General features: G+C 36.3%; 1 protein-coding gene across 4 annotated transcripts in view; it reads left to right on the top strand.

Moving 5' to 3' along the window:
* The window catches only part of CRTAC1 (cartilage acidic protein 1), a 693,808-nt gene that overhangs the window by 489,585 nt on the left and 188,051 nt on the right, over positions 1–16,172 (top strand). For all 4 annotated transcript variants that reach the window (XM_069754016.1, XM_069754014.1, XM_069754015.1 and 1 more), the window contains exon 6: positions 3,954–4,088. In XM_069754016.1, coding sequence (XP_069610117.1) covers positions 3,954–4,088 — 135 coding nt within the window. The remainder of the gene's footprint in view (positions 1–3,953; positions 4,089–16,172) is intronic.

Here is a 16,172-nt window from a genome sequence, read left to right on the forward strand (position 1 = left end):
GACCAGTGTTCTGTGGAAAACGTGAACCGAACCACTAGCAAGGGAGCAGGGGCAACCACAGCCAATATATAGATACAAAAACCAGAAAAGTACACCAAAGAAGAAGTAGATATAAAATGCCTTTATTAAATATAGACGGCAAAGAACATATAAATAAAATTATATAAAAGTGACAGTGTGCGCACAAAAGGACAAAAAATTATATTTTACATTCCAATATATAATAAAAAAATATAAAAACAAGGGAAATGAAAAAGGCTGACCTAAATAAGTCCTTATATTGTAAGGTCGGTGTAACCCCTAGCAGCGTATAATAGAAAATTTTTTTTGAATACAAAGTTAGTGGTGGCTAAAAAAATATATATAATAAATAGTAAAAATAAAAATAAATATGAAAAGAGCCTTAAACATGAACTATATTCATGAAGTAATAAGTGCAAAAAAAGGGGGACGTATAACCCAGATTATGAGGTGATAAAACTCAATCAATGCCACTCCATAAGAGCAAAAAAAAATTATAATAAATATGTGTTATGGAGTTATATAAAAAAGTGCTATGTGCAAAACTAACATTGAGGAGATGAGAATAAAGCTCTGTAAAGTGCTCGTATAAAGGGAAATGTGCAAAACCGCAAAGTGAGCTGGATGCACCTGATGATAGTGTGCACAGAGATGATCAGTCCAGCCACAGTCCGTACACCGGTGTACATTTACTGAAACACCGAGTGTGGCTGCAAGTAGTAATCCAGCGAAGAGCCCACCATACAATGTACAAATAAGCCAGGGAGAAACACACAATACCTTTGATCAAATAAATGGGGTCAGCCGAGTCCCTGTGTAACGCACCCCGACGCGCGTTTCGGATTTAACTCCTTCGTCCTTTTTTTGCACTTATTACTTCATGAATATAGTTCATGTTTAAGGCTCTTTTCATATTTATTTTTATTTTTACTATTTATTATATATATTTTTTTAGCCACCACTAACTTTGTATTCAAAAAAAATTTTCTATTATACGCTGCTAGGGGTTACACCGACCTTACAATATAAGGACTTATTTAGGTCAGCCTTTTTCATTTCCCTTGTTTTTATATTTTTTTATTATATATTGGAATGTAAAATATAATTTTTTGTCCTTTTGTGCGCACACTGTCACTTTTATATAATTTTATTTATATGTTCTTTGCCGTCTATATTTAATAAAGGCATTTTATATCTACTTCTTCTTTGGTGTACTTTTCTGGTTTTTGTATCTATATATTGGCTGTGGTTGCCCCTGCTCACATCAGCCTACGCCTGCTGCCATTAATAACAGTGAGAGCAGGAGCAGCTGATGGGAGTACTCATCAGCCGGCACCTGAGCTCTAAATAAATAATATTTTTTAAAAAACAGCGCATTTTTGATAACCAGCCAGGCAAAACTGACAGCTGGGAGCGGTATCCCTCAGCTGTAAGTTTCAGCAAGGCTGGCTATCAAGAATAGAGGGGTCCCGATGCTGTTTTTAACTGTTTGGCCGGACCCGACCAGCTAGGGGTCCGCCCATCTCTAGTCATTGTTCCTTAGTTAGAAAGGTTGAAAAAAGTCACACATCTTTAAAGTTCAGCTCTCAGCATCTCAGTCCTTTATCGAGTACTCGTGTGTCTTTATTTGTCCAGAAGCTATTGCTCCCGACTTCCCCTACACACATTAGGAGCGTACCTATAGAGGATACAAGGGTTACATTCACACCCGGAACTTGGAGCATAAGGTTCCCAAAAGGTCCTTTTGGCACAAACGAGAAGACCAATACTGTTAAAGAACTGTGGAGCTCACAAACATCAAGTTACACCACTAACATACAATTGGTTTGGCGAAACATCTGACACCTCTGATGCTGAGTCATCTTACCCATTGAAAATGAAAGAACCAGACTTTGAAATTCAGCATTTATTTTGGTATCGATGTGAATACTTTTCTGCCCAATGATGACAGAAGTATTCTAGGAGTGATACCTTTATTGGCTAACCAGAAAATAATATGTTTGCAAGCTTTCAGAGCACAGTGGCTCCTTCTTCAGGCAAGATTACAACAAGATTTGTAATCATGCCTGAAGAAGGAGCCACTGTGCTCTGAAAGCTTGCAAACATATTATTTTCTGGTTAGCCAATAAAGGTATCACTCCTAGAATACTTCTGTCATCATTGGGCAGAAAAGAATTCACATCGATTTTTCTGGCTAACACGGTACCACAATACAATTTGTTATTGTACATCATTTTGGTGGTATAAATGACAAGATACCAATTCTTTTTTTACTACTTTTACACTATAGAAACACTTAAAAAAATATTTGTGGATGAGCCATAATTCTTACATTTTTGAGTGCGAGGGCATTTTTAAACAGGATGAATTAACATTTTTCATTAGTACTATTTTGGTGTTTGGCTTTTTGATCCTTTTTTTTCTATTGTGGAGCCAGAGAGTGGTGGGGTGACAGAGGCAGCCTCCTCCACCTGCCGAGACGATACAATGCCTTGGTCGCTTTTGACACAGCATTTAAAGGGTTGAACTTCCAGGATGAAATCTTCAGTCCGCAGGGCTTTGTAATATAGTTGACCTGCCGCCCTAAATATTCATTCCACTTGGGGCCCTCAGTTGGAAATTGCTATAGTAAATAGTCCCTAGAATATTCTCCTAATGTTAATTGGAGAAATACTTTTAATTTCTGAACACATTTTCTGTGAACCAAGAAAACATTGTAACGACGATGATATGATGCATATTATCCTGTTTGCGTAATGAAAAGGAACTTGTATCATCCATTTCTCATTATGGTTTGTGTTTTGCATTTATAATAACTTTGTAAAATAATTGTCTCATATTGCTTATGCAGCACACAACAGATTTTAATATGAGTTGTGTTCTGTCATAATATGATTTGTTTTCTATAATAGTGTTTATTGGACAACATAAATGATCAATGTCATTTCAACAAACTATGCATGAGTTTGCATAAGTAACTTATCAGATAAATATTTCTCCACTTATGAGCCACTTCTCCTCCTCCTCCTCAGCTCAGAAGCATGGAAGACATTGTATTGAGCAGTGTATCTGTAAATCCAGTTTTTGTCGTGATAAACACTTACTAGAAAGTAGCCCACTGTGTGTTTGTATGCCATTCTCCCTCACTTTTCACCCCCGCCCCCCCTTCCTTTTATACTGCTATAATCTGACTCCTTGGGAAGCTGGCAGTCCTTCTAATTTTGACCGCGATGGGTTTTTTCAGTTTTTAAGAGTGAATGAATAGTTTGAGTGAATTCATTCACTCTTAGAAAAAACTGCAAAAATCCATCTTGGTCAAAATTAGAAGAACTGCCAGCTGCTTCCTAGGGAGTCAGATTACTGCTGCCAATTGAAGTCTGTGGAAAGGGGAGGAGGAGGAGGTGAAAAGTGAGAAAGAGTGGCACAGAAACACACAAAGGAGGCTGCTTTTCACGGCAAAAACTGGATTCACAGATACGCTGCTCAGTACTACTGTCCAAGGTCTTCCATGCTTCTGAGCATGTGCTACAACTACAGAGACAGGAAAGCAGTAATGTCTGTGTGTGCTGTGTATGGGAGACATCATAGCAACTAGTCTCCATCCACTAGCTCAGAGACAACTGAAGATTAGAGTTAGAGACTGTAAAGAGGAAATATCATGAGAAATACACGATACAAGTTGTAACATGTCCATTATTAGTGCTGAGCCTGCCTCAGGTTTATTGGTAAAACATTATGTTTGTAAGATAATTTGTGTTCTTTAGAATATTATTATTGTTCTTTAGAATTTTATTTTACATGGGTTTTTTTTGTTTCAGGCAGATAGAAACGATTATCAGAATTTATATTTATAGGTTGCATTACTTTAAAAGAATCATTTCCTCATTCATTCGTGCTTATTAGTTATATTCCCCTCGCTTTCTCTTTTACAGGTGGACGCGGTGTCATTGTGGGGCCAATTCTGAGCGCCGCCGCCTCTGATATTTTTTGTGACAATGAGAACGGACCAAACTTTCTCTTTCAGAATAAAGGCGATGGGACGTTTGTTGATATGGCTACTAGTGCAGGCAAGTAGTTGCTATTATTTTATTTCTGTAATTTTCTACTACTTTTTAAGAATCTGCATCCTGGTGCTGACCCTGATTTTACATACAGCTTTCTAGACATCTCGTACCGTAGATCTCAATGGAAATCCTGTAATGCTTCATTTCACCTCTGGAGGCGCTGCAGAGGAATAGAACACTTGTAACTGTGTCTTCGGGCAACTGTTACAAAGTCACTAACCATGGAGGGAGAATTAGGTACATTTAACACCTGACCTTAACTGACCAGGGAACGACCCGTTCTTCCTTGGACCATATTTTGGCTTGGGTTTCCATAAACCTCACCCACTTTTTTATACTGGTTGGCCTAAATTTACCAGAGCTGTATCTTTCTGAAAAGTTTGGATAGGCAAGTTCAAGACAGATGGCAAGTATGTTACTGAGGGACATCTTATGATCAGTTTATGCTCAGAGGGACCCATGAGATGTTCCAAAGCTGAAAATAAACATGGCACATGACTGTAGCAACTTATAGAAGTGAAGGCCCCATAGAAAATTCATGGTAAAGCCCGTCCATTTTTCACCATCAGCAGCCGCTTTGCCATTTTTCTCTACTTCCTAAGCAGCCTGGATTTCTAGCTAGAGCCTATCATATATTCACTTGTGCCATATTTCATATACAAAAGTGCCAACAAATCTGCAAATATGACATTGCCATCCATAATGAATCTTTAACAGTGCCAAAGGCAGCAGTGTTCAGTGTCTGTAGAGGAAACACTCCAGGAAAGTGATTGTGCCCGTGTTGTTTGTTAAAGGGCCTGTACCGTGGACATTGCTAACCGTGAGCGGGCTGATCCCTGCTAGGAGAAGAACTGAGTTTTGTTTTGCAGTTTTGCCCAGAGGGCCGTGTTTATTTTTTTCCAGCTTGGTTTATGCTGCTTTTAATAAACCAAACGCGTTCGTAAAGAGACCGTATTCCGTTTCTATCTCTGTGTTCAGCCGAGTGAGCCGCTCTACCGTAATATACCGTCTAATAATTCTAGTTATAGGGCATATATAACAGTACCAGACATAGTGTATATATAACAGTACCAGACGTAGTGTATTTATAACATTACCAGACATAGTGTATTTATAACAGTACCAGACATAGGGCATATATAACAGTACCAGACATAGGGCATATATAACAGTACCAGACATAGGGCATATATAACAGTACCATACATAGGGCATATATAACAGTACCAGACATAGGGCATATATAACAGTACCAGACATAGTGTATATATAACAGTACCAGACATAGGGCATATATAACAGTACCAGACATAGTGTATATATAACGGTACCAGACATAGGGCATATATAACAGTACCAGACATAGTGTATATATAACGGTACCAGACATAGGGCATATATAACGGTACCAGACATAGTGTATATATAACAGTACCAGACATAGTGTATATATAACAGTACCAGACATAGGGCATATATAACAGTACCAGACATAGTGTATATATAACAGTACCAGACATAGGGCATATATAATAGTACCATACATAGGGCATATATAACAGTACCAGACATAGGGCATATATAACAGTACCAGACATAGTGTATATATAACGGTACCAGACATAGTGTATATATAACAGTACCAGACATATGGCATATATAACAGTACTAGACATAGTGTATATATAACAGTACCAGACATAGGGCATATATAACAGTACCATACATAGTGTATATATGACAGTACCAGACATAGGGCATATATAACAGTACCAGACATAGGGCATATATAACAGTACCAGACATAGTGTATATATAACAGTACCAGACATAGTGTATATATAACAGTACCAGACATAGTGTATATATAACAGTACCAGACATAGTGTATATATAACAGTACCAGACATAGGGCATATATAACAGTACCAGACATAGTGTATATATAACAGTACCAGACATAGTGTATATATAACAGTACCAGACATAGTGTATATATAACAGTACCAGACATAGTGTATATATAACAGTACCAGACATAGGGCATATATAACAGTACCAGACATAGTGTATATATAACAGTACCAGACATAAGGAATATATAACAGTACCAGACATAGGGCATATATAACAGTACCAGACATAGGGCATATATAACAGTACCAGACATAGGGCATATATAACAGTACCAGACATAGGGCATATATAACAGTACCAGACATAGTGTATATATAACAGTACCAGACATAGTGTATATATAACAGTACCAGACATAGTGTATATATAACAGTACCAGACATAGTGTATATATAACAGTACCAGACATAGGGCATATATAACAGTACCAGACATAGTGTATATATAACAGTACCAGACATAGTGTATATATAACAGTACCAGACATAGTGTATATATAACAGTACCAGACATAGGGCATATATAACAGTATCAGACATAGTGTATATATAACAGTACCAGACATAGTGCATATATAACAGTACCAGACATAGGGCATATATAACAGTACCAGACATAGGGCATATATAACAGTACCAGACATAGGGCATATATAACAGTACCAGACATAGTGTATATATACAGTGGGGCAAAAAAGTATTTAGTCAGTCAGCAATAGTGCAAGTTCCACCACTTAAAAAGATGAGAGGCGTCTGTAATTTACATCATAGGTAGACCTCAACTATGGGAGACAAACTGAGAAAAAAAAATCCAGAAAATCACATTGTCTGTTTTTTTATCATTTTATTTGCATATTATGGTGGAAAATAAGTATTTGGTCAGAAACAAACAATCAAGATTTCTGGCTCTCACAGACCTGTAACTTCTTCTTTAAGAGTCTCCTCTTTCCTCCACTCATTACCTGTAGTAATGGCACCTGTTTAAACTTGTTATCAGTATAAAAAGACACCTGTGCACACCCTCAAACAGTCTGACTCCAAACTCCACTATGGTGAAGACCAAAGAGCTGTCAAAGGACACCAGAAACAAAATTGTAGCCCTGCACCAGGCTGGGAAGACTGAATCTGCAATAGCCAACCAGCTTGGAGTGAAGAAATCAACAGTGGGAGCAATAATTAGAAAATGGAAGACATACAAGACCACTGATAATCTCCCTCGATCTGGGGCTCCACGCAAAATCCCACCCCGTGGGGTCAGAATGATCACAAGAACGGTGAGCAAAAATCCCAGAACCACGCGGGGGGACCTAGTGAATGAACTGCAGAGAGCTGGGACCAATGTAACAAGGCCTACCATAAGTAACACACTACGCCACCATGGACTCAGATCCTGCAGTGCCAGACGTGTCCCACTGCTTAAGCCAGTACATGTCCGGGCCCGTCTGAAGTTTGCTAGAGAGCATTTGGATGATCCAGAGGAGTTTTGGGAGAATGTCCTATGGTCTGATGAAACCAAACTGGAACTGTTTGGTAGAAACACAACTTGTCGTGTTTGGAGGAAAAAGAATACTGAGTTGCATCCATCAAACACCATACCTACTGTAAAGCATGGTGGTGGAAACATCATGCTTTGGGGCTGTTTCTCTGCAAAGGGGCCAGGACGACTGATCCGGGTACATGAAAGAATGAATGGGGCCATGTATCGTGAGATTTTGAGTGCAAACCTCCTTCCATCAGCAAGGGCATTGAAGATGAAACGTGGCTGGGTCTTTCAACATGACAATGATCCAAAGCACACCGCCAGGACAACGAAGGAGTGGCTTCGTAAGAAGCATTTCAAGGTCCTGGAGTGGCCTAGCCAGTCTCCAGATCTCAACCCTATAGAAAACCTTTGGAGGGAGTTGAAAGTCCGTGTTGCCAAGCGAAAAGCCAAAAACATCACTGCTCTAGAGGAGATCTGCATGGAGGAATGGGCCAACATACCAACAACAGTGTGTGGCAACCTTGTGAAGACTTACAGAAAACGTTTGACCTCTGTCATTGCCAACAAAGGATATATTACAAAGTATTGAGATGAAATTTTGTTTCTGACCAAATACTTATTTTCCACCATAATATGCAAAAAAAATGATAAAAAAAACAGACAATGTGATTTTCTGGATTTTTTTTTCTCAGTTTGTCTCCCATAGTTGAGGTCTACCTATGATGTAAATTACAGACGCCTCTCATCTTTTTAAGTGGTGGAACTTGCACTATTGCTGACTGACTAAATACTTTTTTGCCCCACTGTAACAGTACCAGACATAGTGTATATATAACAGTACCAGACATAGTGTATATATAACAGTACCAGACATAGTGTATATATAACAGTACCAGACATAGTGTATATATAACAGTACCAGACATTGTGCATATATAACAGTACCAGACATAGGGCATATATAACAGTACCAGACATAGTGTATATATAACAGTACCAGACATAGTGTATATATAACAGTACCAGACATAGTGTATATATAACAGTACCAGACATAGTGTATATATAACAGTACCAGACATAGTGCATATATAACAGTACCAGACATAGTGTATATATAACAGTACCAGACATAGTGTATATATAACAGTACCAGACATAGTGCATATATAACAGTACCAGACATAGTGCATATATAACAGTACCAGACATAGTGTATATATAACAGTACCAGACATAGTGTATATATAACAGTACCAGACATAGTGTATATATAACAGTACCAGACATAGTGCATATATAACAGTACCAGACATAGTGCATATATAACAGTACCAGACATAGTGTATATATAACAGTACCAGACATAGTGTATATATAACAGTACCAGACATAGTGTATATATAATAGTACCAGACATAGTGTATATATAATAGTACCAGACATAGGGCATATATGACAGTACCAGACATAGTGTATATATAACAGTACCAGACATAGTGCATATATAACAGTACCAGACATAGTGCATATATAACAGTACCAGACATAGTGTATATATAATAGTACCAGACATAGTGTATATATAATAGTACCAGACATAGGGCATATATGACAGTACCAGACATAGTGTATATATAACAGTACCAGACATAGTGCATATATAACAGTACCAGACATAGTGTATATATAACAGTACCAGACATAGTGTATATATAACAGTACCAGACATAGTGCATATATAACAGTACCAGACATAGTGCATATATAACAGTACCAGACATAGTGTATATATAACAGTACCAGACATAGTGTATATATAACAGTACCAGACATAGTGTATATATAATAGTACCAGACATAGTGTATATATAATAGTACCAGACATAGGGCATATATGACAGTACCAGACATAGTGTATATATGACAGTACCAGACATAGGGCATATATAACAGTACCAGACATAGGGCATATATAACAGTACCAGACATAGTGTATATATAACAGTACCAGACATAGTGTATATATAACAGTACCAGACATAGTGCATATATAACAGTACCAGACATAGTGCATATATAACAGTACCAGACATAGTGTATATATAACAGTACCAGACATAGTGTATATATAATAGTACCAGACATAGTGTATATATAATAGTACCAGACATAGGGCATATATGACAGTACCAGACATAGTGTATATATAACAGTACCAGACATAGTGCATATATAACAGTACCAGACATAGTGCATATATAACAGTACCAGACATAGTGTATATATAACAGTACCAGACATAGTGTATATATAACAGTACCAGACATAGTGTATATATAATAGTACCAGACATAGTGTATATATAATAGTACCAGACATAGGGCATATATGACAGTACCAGACATAGGGCATATATAACAGTACCAGACATAGGGCATATATAACAGTACCAGACATAGTGTATATATAACAGTACCAGACATAGTGTATATATAACAGTACCAGACATAGTGCATATATAACAGTACCAGACATAGTGCATATATAACAGTACCAGACATAGTGTATATATAACAGTACCAGACATAGTGTATATATAATAGTACCAGACATAGTGTATATATAATAGTACCAGACATAGGGCATATATGACAGTACCAGACATAGTGTATATATAACAGTACCAGACATAGTGCATATATAACAGTACCAGACATAGTGCATATATAACAGTACCAGACATAGTGTATATATAACAGTACCAGACATAGTGTATATATAACAGTACCAGACATAGTGTATATATAATAGTACCAGACATAGTGTATATATAATAGTACCAGACATAGGGCATATATGACAGTACCAGACATAGTGTATATATAACAGTACCAGACATAGGGCATATATAACAGTACCAGACATAGGGCATATATAACAGTACCAGACATAGTGTATATATAACAGTACCAGACATAGTGCATATATAACAGTACCAGACATAGTGCATATATAACAGTACCAGACATAGTGTATATATAACAGTACCAGACATAGTGCATATATAACAGTACCAGACATAGGGCATATATAACAGTACCAGACATAGGGCATATATAACAGTACCAGACATAGGGCATATATAACAGTACCAGACATAGTGTATATATAACAGTACCAGACATAGTGTATATATAACAGTACCAGACATAGTGCATATATAACAGTACCAGACATAGGGCATATATAACAGTACCAGACATAGGGCATATATAACAGTACCAGACATAGGGCATATATAACAGTACCAGACATAGTGTATATATAACAGTACCAGACATAGGGCATATATAACAGTACCAGACATAGTGCATATATAACAGTACCAGACATAGGGCATATATAACAGTACCAGACATAGTGTATATATAACAGTACCAGACATAGTGTATATATAACAGTACCAGACATAGTGCATATATAACAGTACCAGACATAGGGCATATATAACAGTACCAGACATAGTGCATATATAACAGTACCAGACATAGGGCATATATAACAGTACCAGACATAGGGCATATATAACAGTACCAGACATAGGGCATATATAACAGTACCAGACATAGTGCATATATAACAGTACCAGACATAGTGTATATATAATAGTACCAGACATAGTGTATATATAACAGTACCAGACATAGTGTATATATAACAGTACCAGACATAGTGCATATATAACAGTACCAGACATAGGGCATATATAACAGTACCAGACATAGTGTATATATAACAGTACCAGACATAGTGTATATATAACAGTACCAGACATAGTGCATATATAACAGTACCAGACATAGAGTATATATAACAGTACCAGACATAGTGTATATATAACAGTACCAGACATAGTGTATATATAACAGTACCAGACATAGTGTATATATAACAGTACCAGACATAGTGTATATATAACAGTACCAGACATAGTGTATATATAATAGTACCAGACATAGGGCATATATAACAGTACCAGACATAGTGTATATATAACAGTACCAGACATAGTGTATATATAACAGTACCAGACATAGTGTATATATAACAGTACCAGACATAGTGTATATATAATAGTACCAGACATAGTGTATATATAATAGTACCAGACATAGGGCATATATGACAGTACCAGACATAGTGTATATATAACAGTACCAGACATAGTGCATATATAACAGTACCAGACATAGTGTATATATAACAGTACCAGACATAGTGTATATATAATAGTACCAGACATAGTGTATATATAATAGTACCAGACATAGGGCATATATGACAGTACCAGACATAGTGTATATATAACAGTACCAGACATAGGGCATATATAACAGTACCAGACATAGGGCATATATGACAGTACCAGACATAGTGTATATATAACAGTACCAGACATAGTGCATATATAACAGTACCAGACATAGTGCATATATAACAGTACCAGACATAGTGTATATATAACAGTACCAGACATAGTGTATATATAACAGTACCAGACATAGTGTATATATAATAGTACCAGACATAGTGTATATATAATAGTACCAGACATAGGGCATATATGACAGTACCAGACATAGTGTATATATAACAGTACCAGACATAGGGCATATATAACAGTACCAGACATAGGGCATATATAACAGTACCAGACATAGTGTATATATAACAGTACCAGACATAGTGCATATATAACAGTACCAGACATAGTGCATATATAACAGTACCAGACATAGTGTATATATAACAGTACCAGACATAGTGCATATATAACAGTACCAGACATAGGGCATATATAACAGTACCAGACATAGGGCATATATAACAGTACCAGACATAGTGTATATATAACAGTACCAGACATAGAGTATATATAACAGTACCAGACATAGAGTATATATAACAGTACCAGACATAGGGCATATATAACAGTACCAGACATAGGGCATATATAACAGTACCAGACATAGGGCATATATAACAGTACCAGACATAGAGTATATATAACAGTACCAGACATAGGGCATATATAACAGTACCAGACATAGTGTATATATAATAGTACCAGACATAGTGTATATATAACAGTACCAGACATAGAGTATATATAACAGTACCAGACATAGGGCATATATAACAGTACCAGACATAGGGCATATATAACAGTACCAGACATAGGGCATATATAACAGTACCAGACATAGTGTATATATAACAGTACCAGACATAGTGTATATATAATAGTACCAGACATAGTGTATATATAACAGTACCAGACATAGTGTATATATAATAGTACCAGACATAGTGTATATATAACAGTACCAGACATAGAGTATATATAACAGTACCAGACATAGGGCATATATAACAGTACCAGACATAGGGCATATATAACAGTACCAGACATAGGGCATATATAACAGTACCAGACATAGTGTATATATAACAGTACCAGACATAGTGTATATATAATAGTACCAGACATAGTGTATATATAACAGTACCAGACATAGTGTATATATAATAGTACCAGACATAGTGTATATATAACAGTACCAGACATAGAGTATATATAACAGTACCAGACATAGGGCATATATAACAGTACCAGACATAGGGCATATATAACAGTACCAGACATAGGGCATATATAACAGTACCAGACATAGTGTATATATAACAGTACCAGACATAGTGTATATATAACAGTACCAGACATAGTGCATATATAACAGTACCAGACATAGGGCATATATAACAGTACCAGACATAGGGCATATATAACAGTACCAGACATAGGGCATATATAACAGTACCAGACATAGTGTATATATAACAGTACCAGACATAGGGCATATATAACAGTACCAGACATAGTGCATATATAACAGTACCAGACATAGGGCATATATAACAGTACCAGACATAGTGTATATATAACAGTACCAGACATAGTGTATATATAACAGTACCAGACATAGTGCATATATAACAGTACCAGACATAGGGCATATATAACAGTACCAGACATAGTGCATATATAACAGTACCAGACATAGGGCATATATAACAGTACCAGACATAGGGCATATATAACAGTACCAGACATAGGGCATATATAACAGTACCAGACATAGTGCATATATAACAGTACCAGACATAGTGTATATATAATAGTACCAGACATAGTGTATATATAACAGTACCAGACATAGTGTATATATAACAGTACCAGACATAGTGCATATATAACAGTACCAGACATAGGGCATATATAACAGTACCAGACATAGTGTATATATAACAGTACCAGACATAGTGTATATATAACAGTACCAGACATAGTGCATATATAACAGTACCAGACATAGAGTATATATAACAGTACCAGACATAGTGTATATATAACAGTACCAGACATAGTGTATATATAACAGTACCAGACATAGTGTATATATAACAGTACCAGACATAGTGTATATATAACAGTACCAGACATAGTGTATATATAATAGTACCAGACATAGGGCATATATAACAGTACCAGACATAGTGTATATATAACAGTACCAGACATAGTGTATATATAACAGTACCAGACATAGTGTATATATAACAGTACCAGACATAGTGTATATATAACAGTACCAGACATAGTGTATATATAACAGTACCAGACATAGTGTATATATAACAGTACCAGACATAGGGCATATATGACAGTACCAGACATAGTGTATATATAACAGTACCAGACATAGGGCATATATGACAGTACCAGACATAGTGCATATATAACAGTACCAGACATAGGGCATATATAATAGTACCAGACATAGTGTATATATAACAGTACCAGACATAGAGTATATATAACAGTACCATACATAGGGCATATATAACAGTACCAGACATAGTGTATATATAACAGTACCAGACATAGTGTATATATAACAGTACCAGACATAGTGTATATATAACAGTACCAGACATAAGGAATATATAACAGTACAAGACATAGTGTATATATAACAGTACCAGACATAGTGCATATATAACAGTACCAGACATAGCGTATACATAACAGTACCAGACATAGGGCATATATAACACTTCTAGACATAGTGCATATATAACAGTACCAGACATAGTGAATATATATCAGTACCATATATACATATATATATAGTATATATATATATTAGTGCCGATAAGTGTATATACTGTATGATAGTACCAACTATAGTTCATATATGATAGGGCCAGTTGCAGTATAAATACTGTATCATAGTACCAGCCAAAGTGCATATGTAATTGTGTCTATTACAGTGTATGTACTGTATGATAGTACCAGCCATGGTGATTAGATAACAGTACCAGTTACGGTACATATACTGTATTACAGAGCCAGTCATAGAATGGTGCTAATTATAGAGCTTAATGTATATAATATATAGTGTCTATTTTTCTGCATTTTAATAGTGCCCGTAAGGTTTTTAATGCGTATCTATGGTCATTAGTTCTAATATGACTTTCACAGTATGAACATTACTACCGATTTTGCAGTTTTGCGCATTCAGCAATCTCCTATCCCACCAGTTCTTTTCTCTCTGTTAAATGGTGTTTATTTTACATTTATGAGCCGCTAAGTACTCTCTGTTTGATTTGGCTTTCTGACCGCCAGGAAAACTTCCTCATTGTAAATTCATGTTAATACATTAATAGACAAAGAGCAGAGGTCTGTAATAAAAGGGCATGTGCGTAATGTAGATCTTAGGCTTGTAACATTGTAATATTATGTACTGTAAGTGTTAATGAATAGGGCCATATAATATTGCCAAATTATAGCATACAGGTGTCTTACAAGGGAGTAGTGCTGTAAATATTCATGCTTTCATCTCTTAGGGTCCAAATGAAGGCCAAGAGTGATAGTTTTAGATTTGTCCTATCTTACATAAATGATAAATTATTACATTTTTTACAGTATACATTTTTATGACTGACCATTTTAAGATCACTATGCTTGCTGTTGATGAAAGAAAATATCTAGAGATGAGCAAATCAATTTGATTCAAATTGAATTTGTGTCGATTTTAAACAATTGGTGATACAATTTACTCAAATCACATAAAAGCAGATGATTCCATCAACTACAAAAGATTCAGATGGAGGAAGAACAGCAAATTCTACATGTTAATCACCACCGTTGGGCTGCTGGGGAACCACAAGGTCAGTGTTACAGGCAGCACAATGTGGATGGGGAAGGATAAGCAGAAGCAGGTGGATGTGGAGGGGAATATTGAGTTTTCCCAGGCATTGCCTGGAACATAGCTTGCAGTCAGTGTGAAATAGATGACGATCATGATGGTGGCCATGACGACCAACTGTTGCAGCAGTGTTTGGAATGTGAACCAACAGGACCCTCCATACAGGTGATGAGAATCGCAAGCTTAATGCTCAGTTCATTTCTCCTTCGCCTCATTGGGGGATACAGACCGTGGGGTGTATGCTGCAGCCAATAGGAGGCTGACACTAAGTGATACAAAAAAGTGATCTCCTCCCCAGCAGTATACACCTCCTGCTGGCTCTCATCTAACCAGTTCATGCTTAGTGTCTTAG

This window comes from Ranitomeya imitator, chromosome 2, assembly GCF_032444005.1.
Source record: "Ranitomeya imitator isolate aRanImi1 chromosome 2, aRanImi1.pri, whole genome shotgun sequence".
Classification (NCBI taxonomy): domain Eukaryota; kingdom Metazoa; phylum Chordata; class Amphibia; order Anura; family Dendrobatidae; genus Ranitomeya; species Ranitomeya imitator.